Source organism: Emiliania huxleyi (genome assembly GCF_000372725.1).
Source record: "Emiliania huxleyi CCMP1516 unplaced genomic scaffold EMIHUscaffold_235, whole genome shotgun sequence".
Lineage (NCBI taxonomy): Eukaryota > Haptophyta > Isochrysidales > Noelaerhabdaceae > Emiliania > Emiliania huxleyi.
Window position 1 is genome coordinate 77,740 of NW_005200291.1, and position 15,226 is coordinate 92,965.

General features: G+C 65.7%; 4 protein-coding genes across 4 annotated transcripts; all 4 read right to left on the minus strand.

The window, feature by feature from the left end:
* Positions 1-1,059: 1,059 nt before the first annotated feature.
* On the minus strand, positions 1,060-1,718 carry EMIHUDRAFT_366882 (hypothetical protein). The gene has a single exon (XM_005779167.1). It carries the CDS (start codon positions 1,672-1,674, stop codon positions 1,147-1,149), a length of 528 nt encoding a protein of 175 aa, XP_005779224.1. The 5' UTR covers positions 1,675-1,718; the 3' UTR covers positions 1,060-1,146.
* Positions 1,719-4,801: 3,083 nt separating this feature from the next.
* Positions 4,802-6,450, minus strand: EMIHUDRAFT_236471 (hypothetical protein; the record flags this gene model as incomplete). The annotated part of the gene is made up of 6 exons (XM_005779168.1): positions 4,802-4,844; positions 4,937-5,070; positions 5,232-5,586; positions 5,861-5,905; positions 6,028-6,235; positions 6,333-6,450. The coding sequence occupies 6 exons, from the start codon at positions 6,448-6,450 to the stop codon at positions 4,802-4,804; spliced, it is 903 nt and encodes a 300-aa protein (XP_005779225.1).
* Positions 6,451-6,823: 373 nt separating this feature from the next.
* EMIHUDRAFT_236472 (hypothetical protein) lies at positions 6,824-9,159 on the minus strand (the record flags this gene model as incomplete). Its single annotated transcript, XM_005779169.1, has 8 exons — positions 6,824-7,166; positions 7,284-7,333; positions 7,413-7,549; positions 7,669-7,774; positions 7,945-7,998; positions 8,218-8,406; positions 8,565-8,642; positions 8,800-9,159. 8 exons carry the CDS (start codon positions 9,157-9,159, stop codon positions 6,824-6,826), a joined length of 1,317 nt encoding a protein of 438 aa, XP_005779226.1.
* A 2,977-nt stretch (positions 9,160-12,136) lies between these two features.
* Positions 12,137-13,149, minus strand: EMIHUDRAFT_236474 (hypothetical protein; the record flags this gene model as incomplete). Its single annotated transcript, XM_005779170.1, has 2 exons — positions 12,137-12,388; positions 12,913-13,149. 2 exons carry the CDS (start codon positions 13,147-13,149, stop codon positions 12,137-12,139), a joined length of 489 nt encoding a protein of 162 aa, XP_005779227.1.
* Between the last annotated feature and the right edge of the window lie 2,077 nt (positions 13,150-15,226).

The window sequence follows — 15,226 nt, forward strand, 5'->3', positions numbered from 1 at the left end:
CGTACCAGAGGTATAAGCAGCTCCCTCTCTACCTACATACAAGGTCTTTCTTCTCACATCTCGGCGCACCATCTCTAATCTGCCCCTGGCAGCCCGCATTCGAACGATGGATGGATATTTCGCTAATACTTGAATTTTCACGCCGTCTAACAATGGGTGTGGTACGCCTGGAGTGCACCACTTGCACCCAGATCGCTCGCCATCCTCCAGACCCATCCTCTGTGCGTCCTTGACAAGCTTGGTTCCGCTCCCCGAGCCCGCCACCGCACACAGAAGCTCGTGACGCACGTTCTCGCCATCGTCCGGCAGCCGCAAAGCGACTGGAGCACTTGGAGCACTTGGAGTGCACTTGGTGCAGTATGGATTTTCCGGCCTGCCTAACAATCGTTGCTGTAGAGTGTAGTGGCGCCAATGGCCGCCTCCCGTCGCGCCATTGGCACCCTAGCCAGCAGTAGCACCGGAGGCAACGCCACCAAGCCCATAAGTCACAAGAGTGACGGAGATGCTTGCCACGAGCACCGTGACACCCGACCCTGTGAGCACCGTGGGCGTATACGGCTGCATACGGTGAAATGATGCACAGCATGGCCAGACGAGGGATGCAAGGCTCGCCAGCTGTATGTTAGTGAGGTATATGGATGTGAGCAACATGTGTGCGTCACAGGTACGCGCAGCAGCGCATGTAGCCGCTGAGATCGAAGACAGCGCAAACAGGTCTTTTTGCGCCACGCACCCGATGGCCATGTCCAACCGCGTGCACAGGAAAAGCTATCAGCGCGTCTCCGCCATAACTGGACATGGCAATGAAGCAGCTGAGACGTGATAACACCAGCGCTGAGCCAAGGAGGTGGCCGCTCACCGCCGCCGATTGTTAGGACGGTCGTGTCGGTCGAGAAGGCGAGCGGCGGGGTCGTCGGGCAGCAGCTCGTGGCGATCATCGATCCGCGAGCTGCCAAGCTTGCCACAGGCCGGCACTGGGTCGAGGACGATGGCGCCGCGCGACTGGAGGCAACGAGAAAAATCAAGCCTGAGCGGGTTGCGATCATAGACAATGGATTTACGAACAGTCATCAACCCTGTTAACCAAGAACAGTCATCAACCCACACAACGAGCGCAGGAGTGGTACGGGTATGCGCGCGCCTCACTCACTCACGGGGCTTCGGCCGGCCCTGCTTTGAGGACCAGGCCCTTGCGTCCTCTGTCACCACATTCGGCCGGCGCAGCTGCGGTGGCAGCAGCGCCTTCTTGGCGCCGCTCGCCGCCTGCGGAGCGGCGACGGCGCGGCGCTTTGCGGGCGGCTCGGCCGGTCCGCCCGGAGTCGAGATTGGTAACGCGGCCGGCATATGCGACTTTGAATGCCTCGACCCCGGACCCGCCGCCGCGGCGAGTGAGGACGGTAGAGGCACCGCATTGTAGCGCGTGCCCTTGGGATCGGTCGGTTGCTCGTCGTCGCTGTCGCCTCCGGTGCTGGTCCAGGAGTCGGGCAGGCCCAGGTCCGAGGCCGACGGGAGCGCCGGTTGCGAGGGCGCGGTGGCGGCGGCGGCGGCGGCGGCGGAGGCGGCAGTGGACGCTGCGAGGGACGCGGCGGAAGAATGCAGGGCCGACGGCGCCGCGTCCTCGTCCTCAGAATCGGAGTCCTCGCCGTACGCGCCCAGCGCGGCGAGAGGGTCCATGAACACAGGCAGGATGTATCCGGAGGCGGAGCGAGGGGGCGAGCGACAACCACAAGTGTTCTCAAGACGGAGCGCCGGCGTGAAAAATAACGCACGGACTTTCAGCGGAACTGGGAAGAGGACCGCCGCAAGCGGCGTGGCGTGGAGCGGTTGTGCATCCCTCCGGGGGCCCCTCTGCGCCGGGGAGGCGTTGTTGGAGGCTAGGACGCAAGCGTCCGTCGCCCTTTTCAAACTCGGGGCCCACTCCGCTACGGCCTACGCTCCGACCCGAATTTGGAGGGCCTAAAAGTTTAAGGTGTTGCTGCGCAAAAGGGGAAGACGCTCCACGCACAAAAAGTATATGTATCAGTTCTTACGAACGTACTTCCTCTTAGGCGGACCCTCCCGATGCCAGGACGCATCTAGTGCCAGTCTACGCTTTAGGATAGCTCGTGTTCGTTTGGCCGCCCACATGCTATGTGATGCCGCATGGTTCGGCCTGCTTCGCCTTTAGTGGGAGTTGACCACTGGTCGCCTGCAACATGTTCGCCGGTTGAAGGAAAGACATAGGCTCGCTGCGACGCTTCCCACACCGGGATCTCTTGCCCGTAAGTTGTGACAGCCCGTTGTGGATCGCGCACGCGCGCCGCAGCTCGCCGCACTTGCTTGAAAGTGAGACCTGGCAGCTGTGGCAGCAACGCCTCGTGAATTTTCTTGTCGCTGAGGTACATGTATCCCCTTTGCTGCGTCAGCCCCTTCACGGCAGCGAGTGCCTCTTTCGAGGACGGCATGGCGTCAGGATGTTGTTCACGCCAGCGCTCACGGGCGATAGTCAATGCAGACCGGACTGCAGATTGATGCGACTCCCCTAGTGCTGCTGCAACGGTGGTGTGATTGACAGGCTTGCCGTGCTGCTCGAACACCTCGTACACGCGATCGACTAGCCTCAGCTGTACCCGATGCGGCATTTGTGGCCCCGAAAGTGAGAGCACTTGCTCACGCTTTTCGTTGGTCCATGTCATCGGCGGCGGTAGCGGAGGCGGCGGCGGAGGAGGCGGAGGCGGTGGGGGCCGGAAGGCGCGCGTAGCTGACGGCATCGGCTGCTTTGGCCTTTGCGAGCGCCTCGTCCTGAGCCAGCATCCCGGGGATGTCGAGCCGATGCCGTCCTTGCAATAAAGACTCTGGAGAGCTCGTCTGGTGGGAGCCAGCATCCTGAGTGGCACGCTGGCGCTCAGCTAGCAGCGTGTGCGCCTCCTCCTCGGTTAATGCCTCGCATCGCAAGCCATGGTGCCAGGGACCAGTGACGGCAGTCGTTTTGGCAGCAAATATAGCCTCAAAGCCGTACACAAACCGGTAGCCGGCGGTCCATTGTGGTACACTGGTGGCCCAACTGCTTGCGCCCCTAGCCCGGGCCAACCTGACCGTGATCCACGGCGCCCTGTCAGTGTCATATGGTCCAGCCCAGCACGGCCCTGCCAAGACACGAGTTTTTGAACCCAAAGATGGGTGCGAGCTGTCACCGTGTTCCGCTTCGTAGCTGTGTCGGTAGCTGGGGTGGCCGTACACTGGCTGGCCGGGCTGCAGCCAATACACACCTGTGAATCCAGTACCCTTCCAATAGCCACGCTTGTCCAACTCGGGCGGCACCACAAGGTGCAGCGCGGCTGGAGCCTCCGCCTCGCGCTCGAAGGAAGCCCCGCTCCGCAAGTAAATCACGTCCCGCACCACTTCATCATAGCTGCTCAAGTTGCGCTCCACCCAGTACGCCGCCTCGTAGGACGCCGCTGGTAGGTTGATGTGCGATCGCACCTGCTCCTCCGTGCGGCCAACAACGCTATTCGTGCGGAAGAGCCACTGCAAGCGGACTGTGCCCCCTGAGCCAATGCGGCGGCGAATGGCAAAGCGCATACAAAAGTCGGGGTCGCAGAGAGCGTCGCGCAGCAGTTGAGCATGCTCGTCGGTCGCGTTGTTTAGGACGCCACGCCAATTATCTGCGCGCCCATCTGTTGCCTGGCATCCCCGGCGAATTCGTCGCTCGTGATCAGCTCCGCTGCCGCTCGGAGCAACCAGTGCCGTGTCGAGATGAAGCTCCGCGACGACGCCCGTGGACTGCACGCGCAGGGAGAGGCGCACGAGCTCCCGCACGGCAAGCGACTTCTCGGCATGCGCCGCCTGACGCCTGTCGGCATCCCATTCTTGCAAGCAAGCCATTTCTACCGACCGCGACGGGACGGACGTTTTGGTACGTTTTGGCACCAGCTGAAGGCTTGCGTCCGCAAAAGCCCGTTGCCAACCGCACTTTTGCCGGAGTCTCGCGAATCAATTGGCCTCCGCTCAAGGTGTGAACATATTCGCTGCGGTCACAACGGACGCGGCTGTGAACAGATGGAGCCGGCAGAGCGACCCTCTGATCAACACTCCTCGGTATGTCTATATGGCCGGCGGCGGGAGAGGGGTCGACTCAGGGTCCTAAATAAATAAATAAAACGGACACCTCTCTATTGTGAGATGGGTAAAAAGGAACAGGTCCCCGCCCTTGCGATCTTTGTGCAGGGTTCTTTGTGGGTGTGGTCGGCGACTAGCCGGGGTCGTCCTCCCGATGGGGGACTAGCACTAGCCGTCTTCCACATGGTCCCTCGGGTCCCTGCTGCTCCTAATCTCTTCGTACATCCTCCTGCTGATCTCCGCAAAGTCCTGCTCCCTCCCTCGTCTCGCCCTGCACGTCTGCTCCGCCTCACCGTCTTCTGCCCTGCGTCGTCTGGCGACGGGTCCTCCATAGTCGGTCGAGGTCGCCGCCCTCCTCGTGCCTCTCCCCAACGTTCCCTCGGCGGCTGATGCCGTCTGCTCCGGCTCCCCAGTCCCCGGGTCTGCCCTGCTCTCGTCTGCGCTAGTTTCTGCTTCGTCATCACCGGCGTCTCTCCTCTTCCTTCTCCCCTTCTTGTATGCTTTGCACATCGCGACGACTCCTTTTCGCGTGAGCACCAGCCTGAAGCCCGCCCAGCTGCTGAACCGCTCCCTAAGTCGAAGGAGCATCATCAGTCTCACCCACTTCGCTCGCTGCCCACCGTCTCCGTTCCCTCCCACTTGAGCCGCCGTCGCGGCCCTCGTTCGTCCCACTGGCTGTTGGCCCGTCCCTGCGTTGCCTGCGTTATCCCTCCTCCTCCGCGACTCCCTCAAGGCCGGCCGAGCCTCTTTCCACCCAGTGAAGAGCTTCCTCAGCCACTCGATGTGTTCCTCTCTCTTCATTATGCGCGCCGTAGCCTCATCATTGAGCTGGATCCACCTCTGCACCGCTCCCGTCGCCGCCTCGGCCACGACTTGCAAGTTCCTCGTGACCCCGGCGCCAAGGTCCCTCCGGCTCTTCTCCGAGAGATCATCTACCAGCGCCGGCAACACCCCCCCGACGAACTCAGGGTCCTTAAATAAATAAATAAAAACGGACACCTCTCTACTGTGAGGTGGGTAAAAAGGAACAGGTCCCCGCCCTTGCGATCTTTGTGCAGGGTTCTTTGTGGGTGTGGTCGGCGACTAGCCGGGGTCGTCCTCCCGATGGGGGACTAGCACTAGCCGTCTTCCACATGGTCCCTCGGGTCCCTGCTGCTCCTAATCTCTTCGTACATCCTCCTGCTGATCTCCGCAAAGTCCTGCTCCCTCCCTCGTCTCGCCCTGCACGTCTGCTCCGCCTCACCGTCTTCTGCCCTGCGTCGTCTGGCGACGGGTCCTCCATAGTCGCACAGGAGCTGCGCGAGCGCCTTCTTTTTGGACACCTTTCCCTTCAGGCCGGCTCCGTCGGCGGCGAAGAGCGCCTTAATGGCATCATCTGCACACTCCATCAGCTGGAAGGTGACCACTTGGGCGACCCGCGGCAGCCCCGGAGGGCTGGTACGCTTGGTCCAAGCCGAAGAAGATCGCCTCCGCACGCCTGACGAGCGCCTGGCGGGTCAGAAGCTGAGCCGTCAGCGGGCGGCGCTGTATGAGGCCAGAGAGGACAGGGCAGCACTCTCTGCCAGCTCTTTGGCCACGGTCGGCGCGCGGCCTACCGGGCCAGCACAGGCACAGCTCACGATACGACGCGAGTGCGGCGGGGTACGGGGCGATTCCACGGAGTTCTGCGGGCAAACGGCGGGCGCGCGCACCTGACGCCCAAACGACGCCGTTGACCCCACAGTAGAGCTCAGAACCGATCGAAAATCCTCATCCGGACCACCCAGCCTCGGCTCCTTCCGGCCCGTTTGGCGTCCGGAGCTCGGGCCTTCGAGCGGCGTCGAGGTGAAGATCGGCGCAGCAGGGCAGTCTTCGCCAGCCATTGTGGCTGCTTTCAGTGTACACCGCGGAATAAAACTCAGATTTATTTTGCATGACCTGGGGTCACACAATGGCAGCGCTCCAGACGCGCTCTGGTAGCTGCCAATGAAGCCGTAGCCCATCGCGCGCGCGCCGGACGGCCTCTGCACCTCTACTGCAGTGCCCTCCTGCACCGAGCGACGCGTCAAATCTTTGTTGCTGCCCATGACCGGCAGCGGCTCCGAGCTTGGGCGAGCGAGCCCTGGCTGAGCTGAGCCACTGCGGTCGCAATGCAGCGCTGCGGTCGGTGCAGAGTGGCCGTCGTACGCGCACGCGGCACGGCCGCTCTGCCTCAGTGGCGTGCGGCTTGGGCCAACTGAAGGTCGCTCTCCGACCTCGCTCGCCGAGCTCACAATCCGGCGCGAGCCGCATCGAGTGGAAGTTCGACTTCAGCTGCCGCGAGTGGATGGACTGCCTTGTCGAGTGCGAGCAGTTGGGCTCCGCCGGGAGCATGTGGTGCAACACGTTCTCTGGGCGCCAGCAGACGCGAGCGCGCAAGCGCGTGTTGAAACCGGACGCTCCACAGCAACACTCAAGATACACTCGAAGGGGGGTACACGTTTTCTTATTCGGGTTTCGTTGGTCATAGTGCACTTGAACCGACGAAACCGAAGAGGGTTGGCCCCGCGGGGGTGGTTTTAACTTTTATTGCGTCAAGGGTCCTTCCCCTTTAGGGTGGACTGTTTTTTGTTCATGCAAACAAACACTGTATGTTGGGCGTGCGCCGTGCTGCAGATTGTACGCGTGTGTGGGGAGTGGCTCTGTCAAAGTCCAAACCGCGCGCAGCGTAACGGCGGCTCCGCCGACCGAAGCTGCCTGCAAATCGCTACTTGTAGAGCAGGTAGCAGGTGGGCACGGTGGCGAGCATACAGACGAGCTGCAGCGGCAAGCCGAAGCGCACAAAGTCGGCGAAGGCGTAGTCGGCGTCGCGCGACACCATCAGGTTGGTCTGGTACGAGACGGGCGTGGAGAACGAGGCGGAGGCGGCCATGGTCAGCGTATAGAGCGCGGCGCGCCACGGCACGCCCGACGCCTCCGACATGCGCACGACGATCGGGAACATGAGCACCACGACGGCGTTGTTGGAGATGACGGCGCCGATGGCGATGGCGACCGCGTAGATTGCAAAGAGGAGGGCGAGCGAGCCTGCGGAGGCCACCGTGCGGGGCCTGGCGGCAGAGGCCGAGCGATGAGGCGGCGAGGGGAGAGGGAGGGGGGGAGCGAGCGCGCCGAAAGGCGCGACGATCGCGACGAGGGAGGAGGCGGCCGAGGCGGCGAGGCCCGACACCTCGATGGCCTTGCCGAGCGCGAAGGAAAGAGCGATCGAGAGGAGCACCTAACCCCGCGGGTGGGGGCTGCTCACTGAAGCACGCGGCTGCGGGGAGGGCCGCAGGGGCGCGGCGAGAGAGGGGCACCGGCCCGTTGACCGCCGCCCACGCGTCCGAGAGGTCCATGCAGCCGAGCCGCATCAGCACGCACAGCGCGGAGAGGGCCGTTGGGACGAGGAGCGGCGGCGAGGCGGCCGCGACGCACATCGTCCCAGTCAGGACGCCTAGCCACGCAGCTCAACTCACCAGTCACCGGACCTGTCGGGCCGCAAGCGCACGTCGTCCCAGTCCGCTCGCCGAGAGTGAGCCACAGCCGGGCGACGCCGCGAGGAGGCGCCGCCACCGCAGACGGAGCGGAGGACGGCGCTGCGCGCGGCGCGAGGGGCGCGCTCTTTCCGTCCGGCAGCAGCGAGCCGCCCGCTGCCACCATGTACGCGGCGCCTGCCGGACTCGTCGCGGACGTGTCATGGACGTGTCGCGTGCGTCGGCTGTGCGCGCGGCGGCGGCGGCGGCGTTGACGAGTCCGACCGGCTCCATCTCGGCTACATCTCGGCTACATCTCAGCTGCATCTCGGCTACATCTCGAGGCTGCACCAGCGGCGGCGTTGACGAGTCCGACCGGAGTGATGCCGAGCATGCCCATCGGCGAGGTCGGGTCGTGCTTGCGCGCGGCCTGGCGCGTGAGCGGATGCGGTGGGGGCTCGGGCGCGGTGTTTTGCCTCGGGGCGAGGGGCCGGAGGCGAGGGCGCGCTCGAGGCTCAATCCCCTCCGGCGAGGCGAGAGGCAGGTGCGGATGGGTCCATCTCGGCTCACCACGGCCCATCTCGGCTCCTCGGCCCCATCTCGGCTCCATCTCCGCTCCTCCCGGCTCATCTCGCTCCTCCGCGGCGACGAGGTTGGTCGACGAGCCGATGAGGGTGATGGTGCCTCCGAGCATAGTCGCAAAGGAGAGGGGCATCATCAGCTGCTTGGGCGCGACGGCGGGCGAGAGGGAGGCGGCCCACGAGCGCGCGACGGGCATGAGCATCGCGCAGACGGGCGTGTTGTTCAGCACCGCCGAGAGCAGCATCGTGGGGAGCACCTACACACCGGGAGGCGCCGCACCTCTGCGCGACTGCTACCGCCAGCGAGGAGCGGAGGAGCGGCGAGGAGCGGCGAGGAGCGGAGAGGTGCGGACAGGAGCGGAGAGGAGCGGCGAGGAGGGGAGAGGAGCGGCGAGGAGCGGAGAGGAGGGCGCACGAGGCGGAGCACGGCGGCGAGGCGCGACGAGGGCCGGCCGAGGAGGAAGCGCGAGATGTAGGCCAGCCCGCCCGTCGCCTGCGCGGAACGAGGCGGCCGTGCGAGTGTGCGGGTGGGCCGCCCCGGCCGGGCCTCGCCCCGTGGCCCGCCTCTCTCCTGGCCAGCCTCTCCCCGGGTGACCCCCGGCGTGAGAGCGGAGGCCCCTACTTCCGCCCGCCTGCACGCCCTTAGCGACCGCACTCATGACTCCGACGGCGACGACGCCCTCGGAGGCGAAGCCAGCTAGCGCCTCCTTGAGCGTGATGACGCCGGACCAGACGAGCGCGAGCACGCCCTCCAGCAGCGCCTGCTCCGGCGGAGCGTCGAGCACCGCCATCTGCAGCAGCGAAACGGCAATCGCGCCCGCGGTGACACCCGCCTGCCGCGGCATCGAGAGGAGGAGCGGGAGCAGCGCGAGCAGCGCGGCACCACTCAGGCCGAGTGAAAGCCACGGCACCTCCTCCGTCACCGGCGTCGGAGGGACTGCGGGCCGGGAGAGCTGTGTCGGCCCGAGGCCGCCGCGCAGGCGCAGCGCCGGGCCGGGGATGGGCCGCATGTGTTATGAGCTCAAAGAGCGAGTAGCTCCGACGACAGCGAGACCCCGATTTTTGCTCGCTCCTTCTTTTTTACGACACAGAGCTTGTTTTCTTATTTGCTTGCTCGCTCTCGCGCCTTGAGCCTCCTCCTATTTGTCGGGCAAATGATCGCCCTCTGCAGCTTGCTCGGCTCGGCGGCATACCTGCCTTCGACGCCCTCGGGCCTCTCGCCCGGTGTGTGGCAGGTCCGATCGGGGCGACGCGCTGCGGCCGTCCGAGGCGCCCTCGTCGACGCGACTGCGGTTGGAGGAGCCGGCGGGCGGCTGGAGCAAGGCGTTGCCGAGGCGTTCGCCATGGCGCTCGTCGAGGCGTGGAAGGGTGACGACGCCGGCCTGGGGCGGATGCTGCTCCCCGAGACGCGGGTTGAGACGCCGATCTGGAGCTGCGCTAGCGCCCGCGACTATCTCGACGATCTCGCCGGCGCGTGCCGCTTCTTCACAAACGCGGGGAGGACTCCGCCGGCGCTGGCGGTCCTGTCGACAGGCGTGGTCCGGCCAGGCGTGGCCAAGGTGCAGTGGTCCCTCGGCGTCGAGTGGCCCAGCGCCTGGCGCTCGCGCGTCAACCTGCTCGCCGAGTCGGAGCTGCTGCTCGAGTCGGGCGGCGGCGGCGGCGGCGGCCCGCGTGTGCGGGCGATCAAGGAGACATGGCACGAGGCGCCGCTCGACGTGTTCGGGCGGCAGGTGACGCCTCGCTTGCGCGACCTCGTCTCTCTGTGGAACTCGCCCACCGCGGAGCACGTGCGCCGAGATCGAGCCGAGATCGAGCCGAGATCGAGTGCCGAGGTTTAGCCGAGCTCAGTTGCCCACCGCACCGACCCGCGCAGTGGTGGGATGCGGCGTGGCCTGCGGACGCGAGAGGGGCGACTCTCCCTTCCCTGCTGCTGCTGCTGTGTGGCCGCGCAGGTGCCGATGTGGACGGAGCGGACGACGGACGACTACCGCGTGCTCCGCGTCCCTCCGATGGTCGCCGTGCAGGCGGAGTGGGTGGAGACGCAGACGCTGCTTCTCGCCGAGCAGGCGCACGCCTCCCCGCCGCTTGCCAATCTCACTCCCACCACCGGCGCCTTGTCATCGTGAGTCGCTCTTTTGCTGCGGCCGCCAGGCGCCGCTCCCGCCCGAGTTTGCCTTCACGGGCGAAGTCAAGCGGTCGGAGTGGCGCGCGCCCCCCCCCAAGCCCCGCTGGAGAGGTCTCTAGCCGCGTGCTCGCTCGCCGCGCCCGCCGCCCCCTTGGGAGAGGGAGGCGGCGGTAGCGCCGGGGCGGAGAGGCGGCGCGCAGCGGGGCGCAGCAGAGCTCCGCGGCAGCCCTCGTTGCCCCGGGGGGGGGGGAGGGGGGGAGGGGGGGGGGGGGGAAAAAACTGCGAGCCCACCCTCTCTCTGCACGCCTCATCACACCCTCTCTCTGCACGCCCCGTGCTCAACCCGCTTCCGCTCCGCACCAGGGACGCACAGGAACCTTCTTGGAACCTTCTTGGAACCTTCCTGCAGGTACTCTTGCGTCGCGCCGAGCCTGCTCGAGCGCGGCCGCCTGAGCCAGCAGCTGCCGGGCAACATGAGGCAGGTCGCGCAGCGGCGCCGGTGGGTGCTGCCGCTGCCGGCGGCGTTCGCCTGCCTGCCGGCTGCAGAGCTGCCCTCGCCCGACGGGGGGAGCGGCGGTACCAGGCCCCAAGGGGTCACGTCGCAGAGCGTCCAGTACGTGCCCCGCCCGTCGATGAGGCGAGCATGGGTTCTAGAACGGGGTTAAACCAACCCCAGGGGGGGGGGGGGGGGGGGCTCTCTGCTCCGACGAGCACTCGAGAAGTCTCTGCTGCGACTGCCTCCCGCCCCCTGCACTCGGCAGCCCCCGTCTGCACGGGGAAGGGACCGCACGGCGCTGTCTCCACACCCTGCCCGTCGTATTCACACCGCAGGCTCGCGGCGCGCAGCATCCGAGGCCTGCCCAGCAACAAGGCGGTGCTGTCCGCGGCGAGGGAGCTGGCAGCGGCGGCGGAGCGTGACGGGCTGACGGTGGTCCGGCAGGCGGGGCGCACCACACTCAGACTCACATGCTCACACACGCACACACAGATGCACGCACGCACGCGCGCACACGCAGCACGCACGCACGCACGCACGCACGCACGCACGCACGCACGCACGCACGCACGCACGCACGCACGCACGCCCGCCTTTTTTTTTTTGGTGTTCCCCCGCCCCTTTTCCCCCCCCCCCTTGCCCAGCCCGCCCGCCTCCCTTGCAGGAGGGGCAGCCCGTCGTGGTGCAGATGTGTTACGACGCAAAGATTGGGTGGAACAAGCGCGCCCAGGTGTCGATGGCGGTTTGGCTTTTGATGCCGCCGCTGCTCCAGGACAACCAGGCGAGGTCGCGGGTGGCGGACGGACTCGCGACGGCCACCCGCGAGCCCACGCCCAGCCCCCAGGACAGAGCCCCGTGCCCCCCCCCCCCCCCCAGGTGGGCGTCTTGCTCGACGTGCCGTGCACACCCGTGCCGCTTCCTATGATCGACGCGGGCGGCGCCTCCGGGTCCGACGGGAGCTGATGAGAGAGCGGGGCGTTTGGACTTTGGTGATGGTGTGCGTGTTGCGTGTCAGCTTGGGGTGCCCACTATCTCGTGTATGGCGGGCGGCTGGCCAGCGTTGATTATCCCGGTCTTTTTTAAAAGGGCCGAGCGATTGAGGCTCGGTTCTCTCTTCTCGGGCGCTGTACGCTCTATGTACGGTACCGTGTATGATTGTGCTGCCAGAGTTGCCAGCGGGCGCAGCGGAGCTGGGCGGCGCTCGCGGCTCGGCGTCGCGCTCTGCTCTCAGCGACGGCTCTCCCGCGGGGCTACGAGAGAGAGAGCTCGCGCGTCACATCATTCGACTGAGCGACTTATGCAGCTCTGGAAACACACAAACGGGCGGGCCACAATCTAATTCCTGCAACCAAATGCCGCTCAGCTTTCACCTCGGGTTTGCGCGCGCATAAGCAATGATCGCAGCCAGAGTGAAGCAGGCGGTGACCACTGCGCCGGTCTGCGCGTCGTCAAACCGTGTGCCACGGATGAAGAGGTACGAGCCGAGAAAGAAGAGGGAGCCGCCGGCGACCGACTTCTTTGTCCGCTGAACATCGTGGTCAGACAGGAGGGAGTAGCCGGCGGCGAGGCACGCGCCGGTCGTTATTGCTAGAGCCAGGCCCTTTGGCTGGATACCCACCTTCTCGGTCCCAACGAAAGGGAGGGGAGCAGCCATTCCTCGCTGGGTTCGAGATGATTGCTGGGTAGGGTAGGGTCGCGGGGCGAGTGTCAGTGGTTATCATCTGTCCAGCGTCCACCCATACCGCGTTGGTGTCCAGTCCGAGCCTGGCTGTTCTTCACCTTTCTACCTACCTACCCTAGTGGTTGAAGAAGGATGAAGGGGTCTGTCAACCACTTGGTTGATGGTTGAGACCTCTGTCAACCCGCTGGTTGACAGTTGAGGCAATCGGCCTCAACCACCGCTCTGGGCAGAAAAGGGTAGGGTGTGGTTGGGTTCGGGGGGAGTGGGCCGTGGGGGGTCGGGCGCGGGCACGGATGCGTCGTGATGTTCGTGTCATGTCATGTCATGCGGCCAAAGTTGGCCTCCGCGAGCTCCATCGGCCCATCGGGGCCCTGGGCGGAGAAAAAGCTCGATCCGCCAAGGCGTTCTCCCAGAAAAGAATTCGCCGTCTTTTGAAACCCGGCCGACAAGCCCTTTGGCACATGGCTCCGCTCCTTCCACCACCTCTCACGCCCGAGCTGCTCGTCCGGTGTACGGGCCATCTTCGGCCAATGCCCATCAGGCGGAGCTTCGCGGAGCTTGGCCCCCGTAAGCGGCTCGCGCTGCCTCTTTCTTCCTGAGCGGCTGGTAGAAGGGGACTCCAGCCACTCCGCAAATGGCTCAAACACCGTTGGCGGCCAGAGCTCGTCGTCCCTTGGCTTCACCCCGTTTTTGCCCATTTACGGTCATCCGTCAAAATATCTGAAGATCCTACTATAGGATTCTCCCCAAACCTTGCTCAGCTGATCCAGCCTGGGGGGAAGGCCAGCCCTGGGCAAAGAAACCAGTACCTCAACCGGCTTCCCTGAGCGTCACAGCTCGGTGATCGCGCCGGCCGGACACCACTGTAACGTCCGTTCCGGGCATTTGAACGCGACCTTCGGGGGCAAAGACATGGGCTCTATGGCTCAGACTGGACTCCTCTTGGTCCCTTCTGATGCCCTAGGCCACACCTGGGCCTTACCTGGGGTCCTAGGGGCCGGGCAGGGTTTGCACCCCCCAACTGGCCCGAGGCACCTTATGCATGCGCGGTGCTGAGCACCTGATTCTCCAGGAGGGGCAGGCCGTGAGGAGAGACCTCTCGCGAGCACTCAAGGCAGGGCCAGGGGGGTGCCGAGAGATCACTTCACACCGCCTTCGAAGCTTCGTGCTCCCCCCTCGGTGGCTCGTTGTGCGAGGATATGGGCCACGATGTCTCAAATATGAGGGGTTTTGACTCCTACCGGCTCCTGACGCTACCCCTAGCAGCTCTAATGACCAGGATCAGTAGTGTTGTGATAGAGGCTGCCCATACTAGCGCAGGAGCTGCCACACTCGCCCGAACCGTCCCCTTCTGGGGCCGGTTCCGCAGCCCGCGAGAGCCGACAGCGGGGCCGTGCCGCGGGTGCTACTGCCGAGTGCCACAAACACTGCGCCGTCCCGCCATCACCTACAGGCTGTCTTGTGTGATGGTTGGGATGTCCAAACGCCACCATCTTGGCTCTTGCGACCTCAAACCCGCGAGCTGTATGGGTGGTCCTGACGTCGACAGACGCCCGATGACCACGGTGAAGCTGAGCCGGAACGAGTCGACAAGTCTCGCCTGAGCCCGTGGCGGTCGCAGGCTGAGTCGCTGTGCACGGGCCGGTACCTCAGGCGTCACCTCCGCAGCCTCAGGTCTCAAACTCCACCACCTCCGCCGGGACACCTTCGGTGCCAGGGAGTGCGGCCGAAACCTGAGTGTCGCTCCTGAGACGCTACACGCTTCCCTGTCCATTTAGTAAAATGTGATCTAGTATGCAAGTACCATCTCAGAACAGCTGTGCATCTATAGATGCTTGTGGCGTCTAAGACGCAACGGTACGCCTACCGCTCTTCCCCAGCCCCACGCCACCCAGCCACGTTATTTCCTCCAGTCCGGATCGCCGCTCGCGTGTCAGCGGTAGTTAATCGTACGCCTGGCGAGCTCGCTTGCGACGCTGGCGCGCGCGGCCCTGCGGCGGCGCCGAGAGCCCCGCCTCGTGGAAGATGCGGTGCAGCGCGAAGGCCTCGCGGGTGGGCCACAGTCCGGAGGGCCCGCCCGCCCCGGCCGGCCGCGGGCCCCTCGCAATGACCTCGTATAGCTCCGAGAGGTCGCCCGTGTCCGCATCCGCCGCCGCGTCGCGGCCGCCGCCGCCCCTGTTGCTGTTGCCGTGGGCGGTGCTGATCGGCGGGTAGACGAGAACAAAGCCGTCCTTGCTGGAGAGCGCCTGCACCTGCCCGCTCGCATGGCGCTTGGCGGCGCCCGTCGTCGCGCGGAAGGTGGCCAGCGGCGCCGCCGGATGGTACTGCGAGCGCTGCGTCGCCAGGTCAGTGAAGCGGTCGGCGGGTGCCCTGGCGGCGGAGGAGACCGCCATCTGCAGCGCGGGGAACTGCAGCGTCGCCGCGAGGGGTGGCGGGCCCGCCTGGCCGTCGAGGGCGGCGAGCGCGCCGCGCAGGTCGCCGTGCACCAGCAGCTCGTGCAGCTGCAGCGGGAAGACCCAGTCGTGCGGGGCGGCGGCGGCCGCGTGGCTCGCGAGATGGTGCGCACAGCCGTGGAGGGCAGAGGAGGCATTGGGCGCGCGGACGACCCGCCAGGTGGGCGGCGCCTCGCGCTCGATGATGACGCCTGACGCGTCGGCCGAGCCGCAGTCGAGCAGCATGGCCTCGTCGAACATGTGCGCGTGGTGGCGGATCCAGTGAGGCAGCACAGCCGCGTCGTCCGCGAAGCTCGTCAGTAGCACCGCGCGCCGCGCACCG

Bases quoted from the DNA above. Each gene is read 5' to 3' on its own strand.
- EMIHUDRAFT_366882 (XM_005779167.1), bottom strand. From the start codon at position 1,674: ATGGACCCTCTCGCCGCGCTGGGCGCGTACGGCGAGGACTCCGATTCT.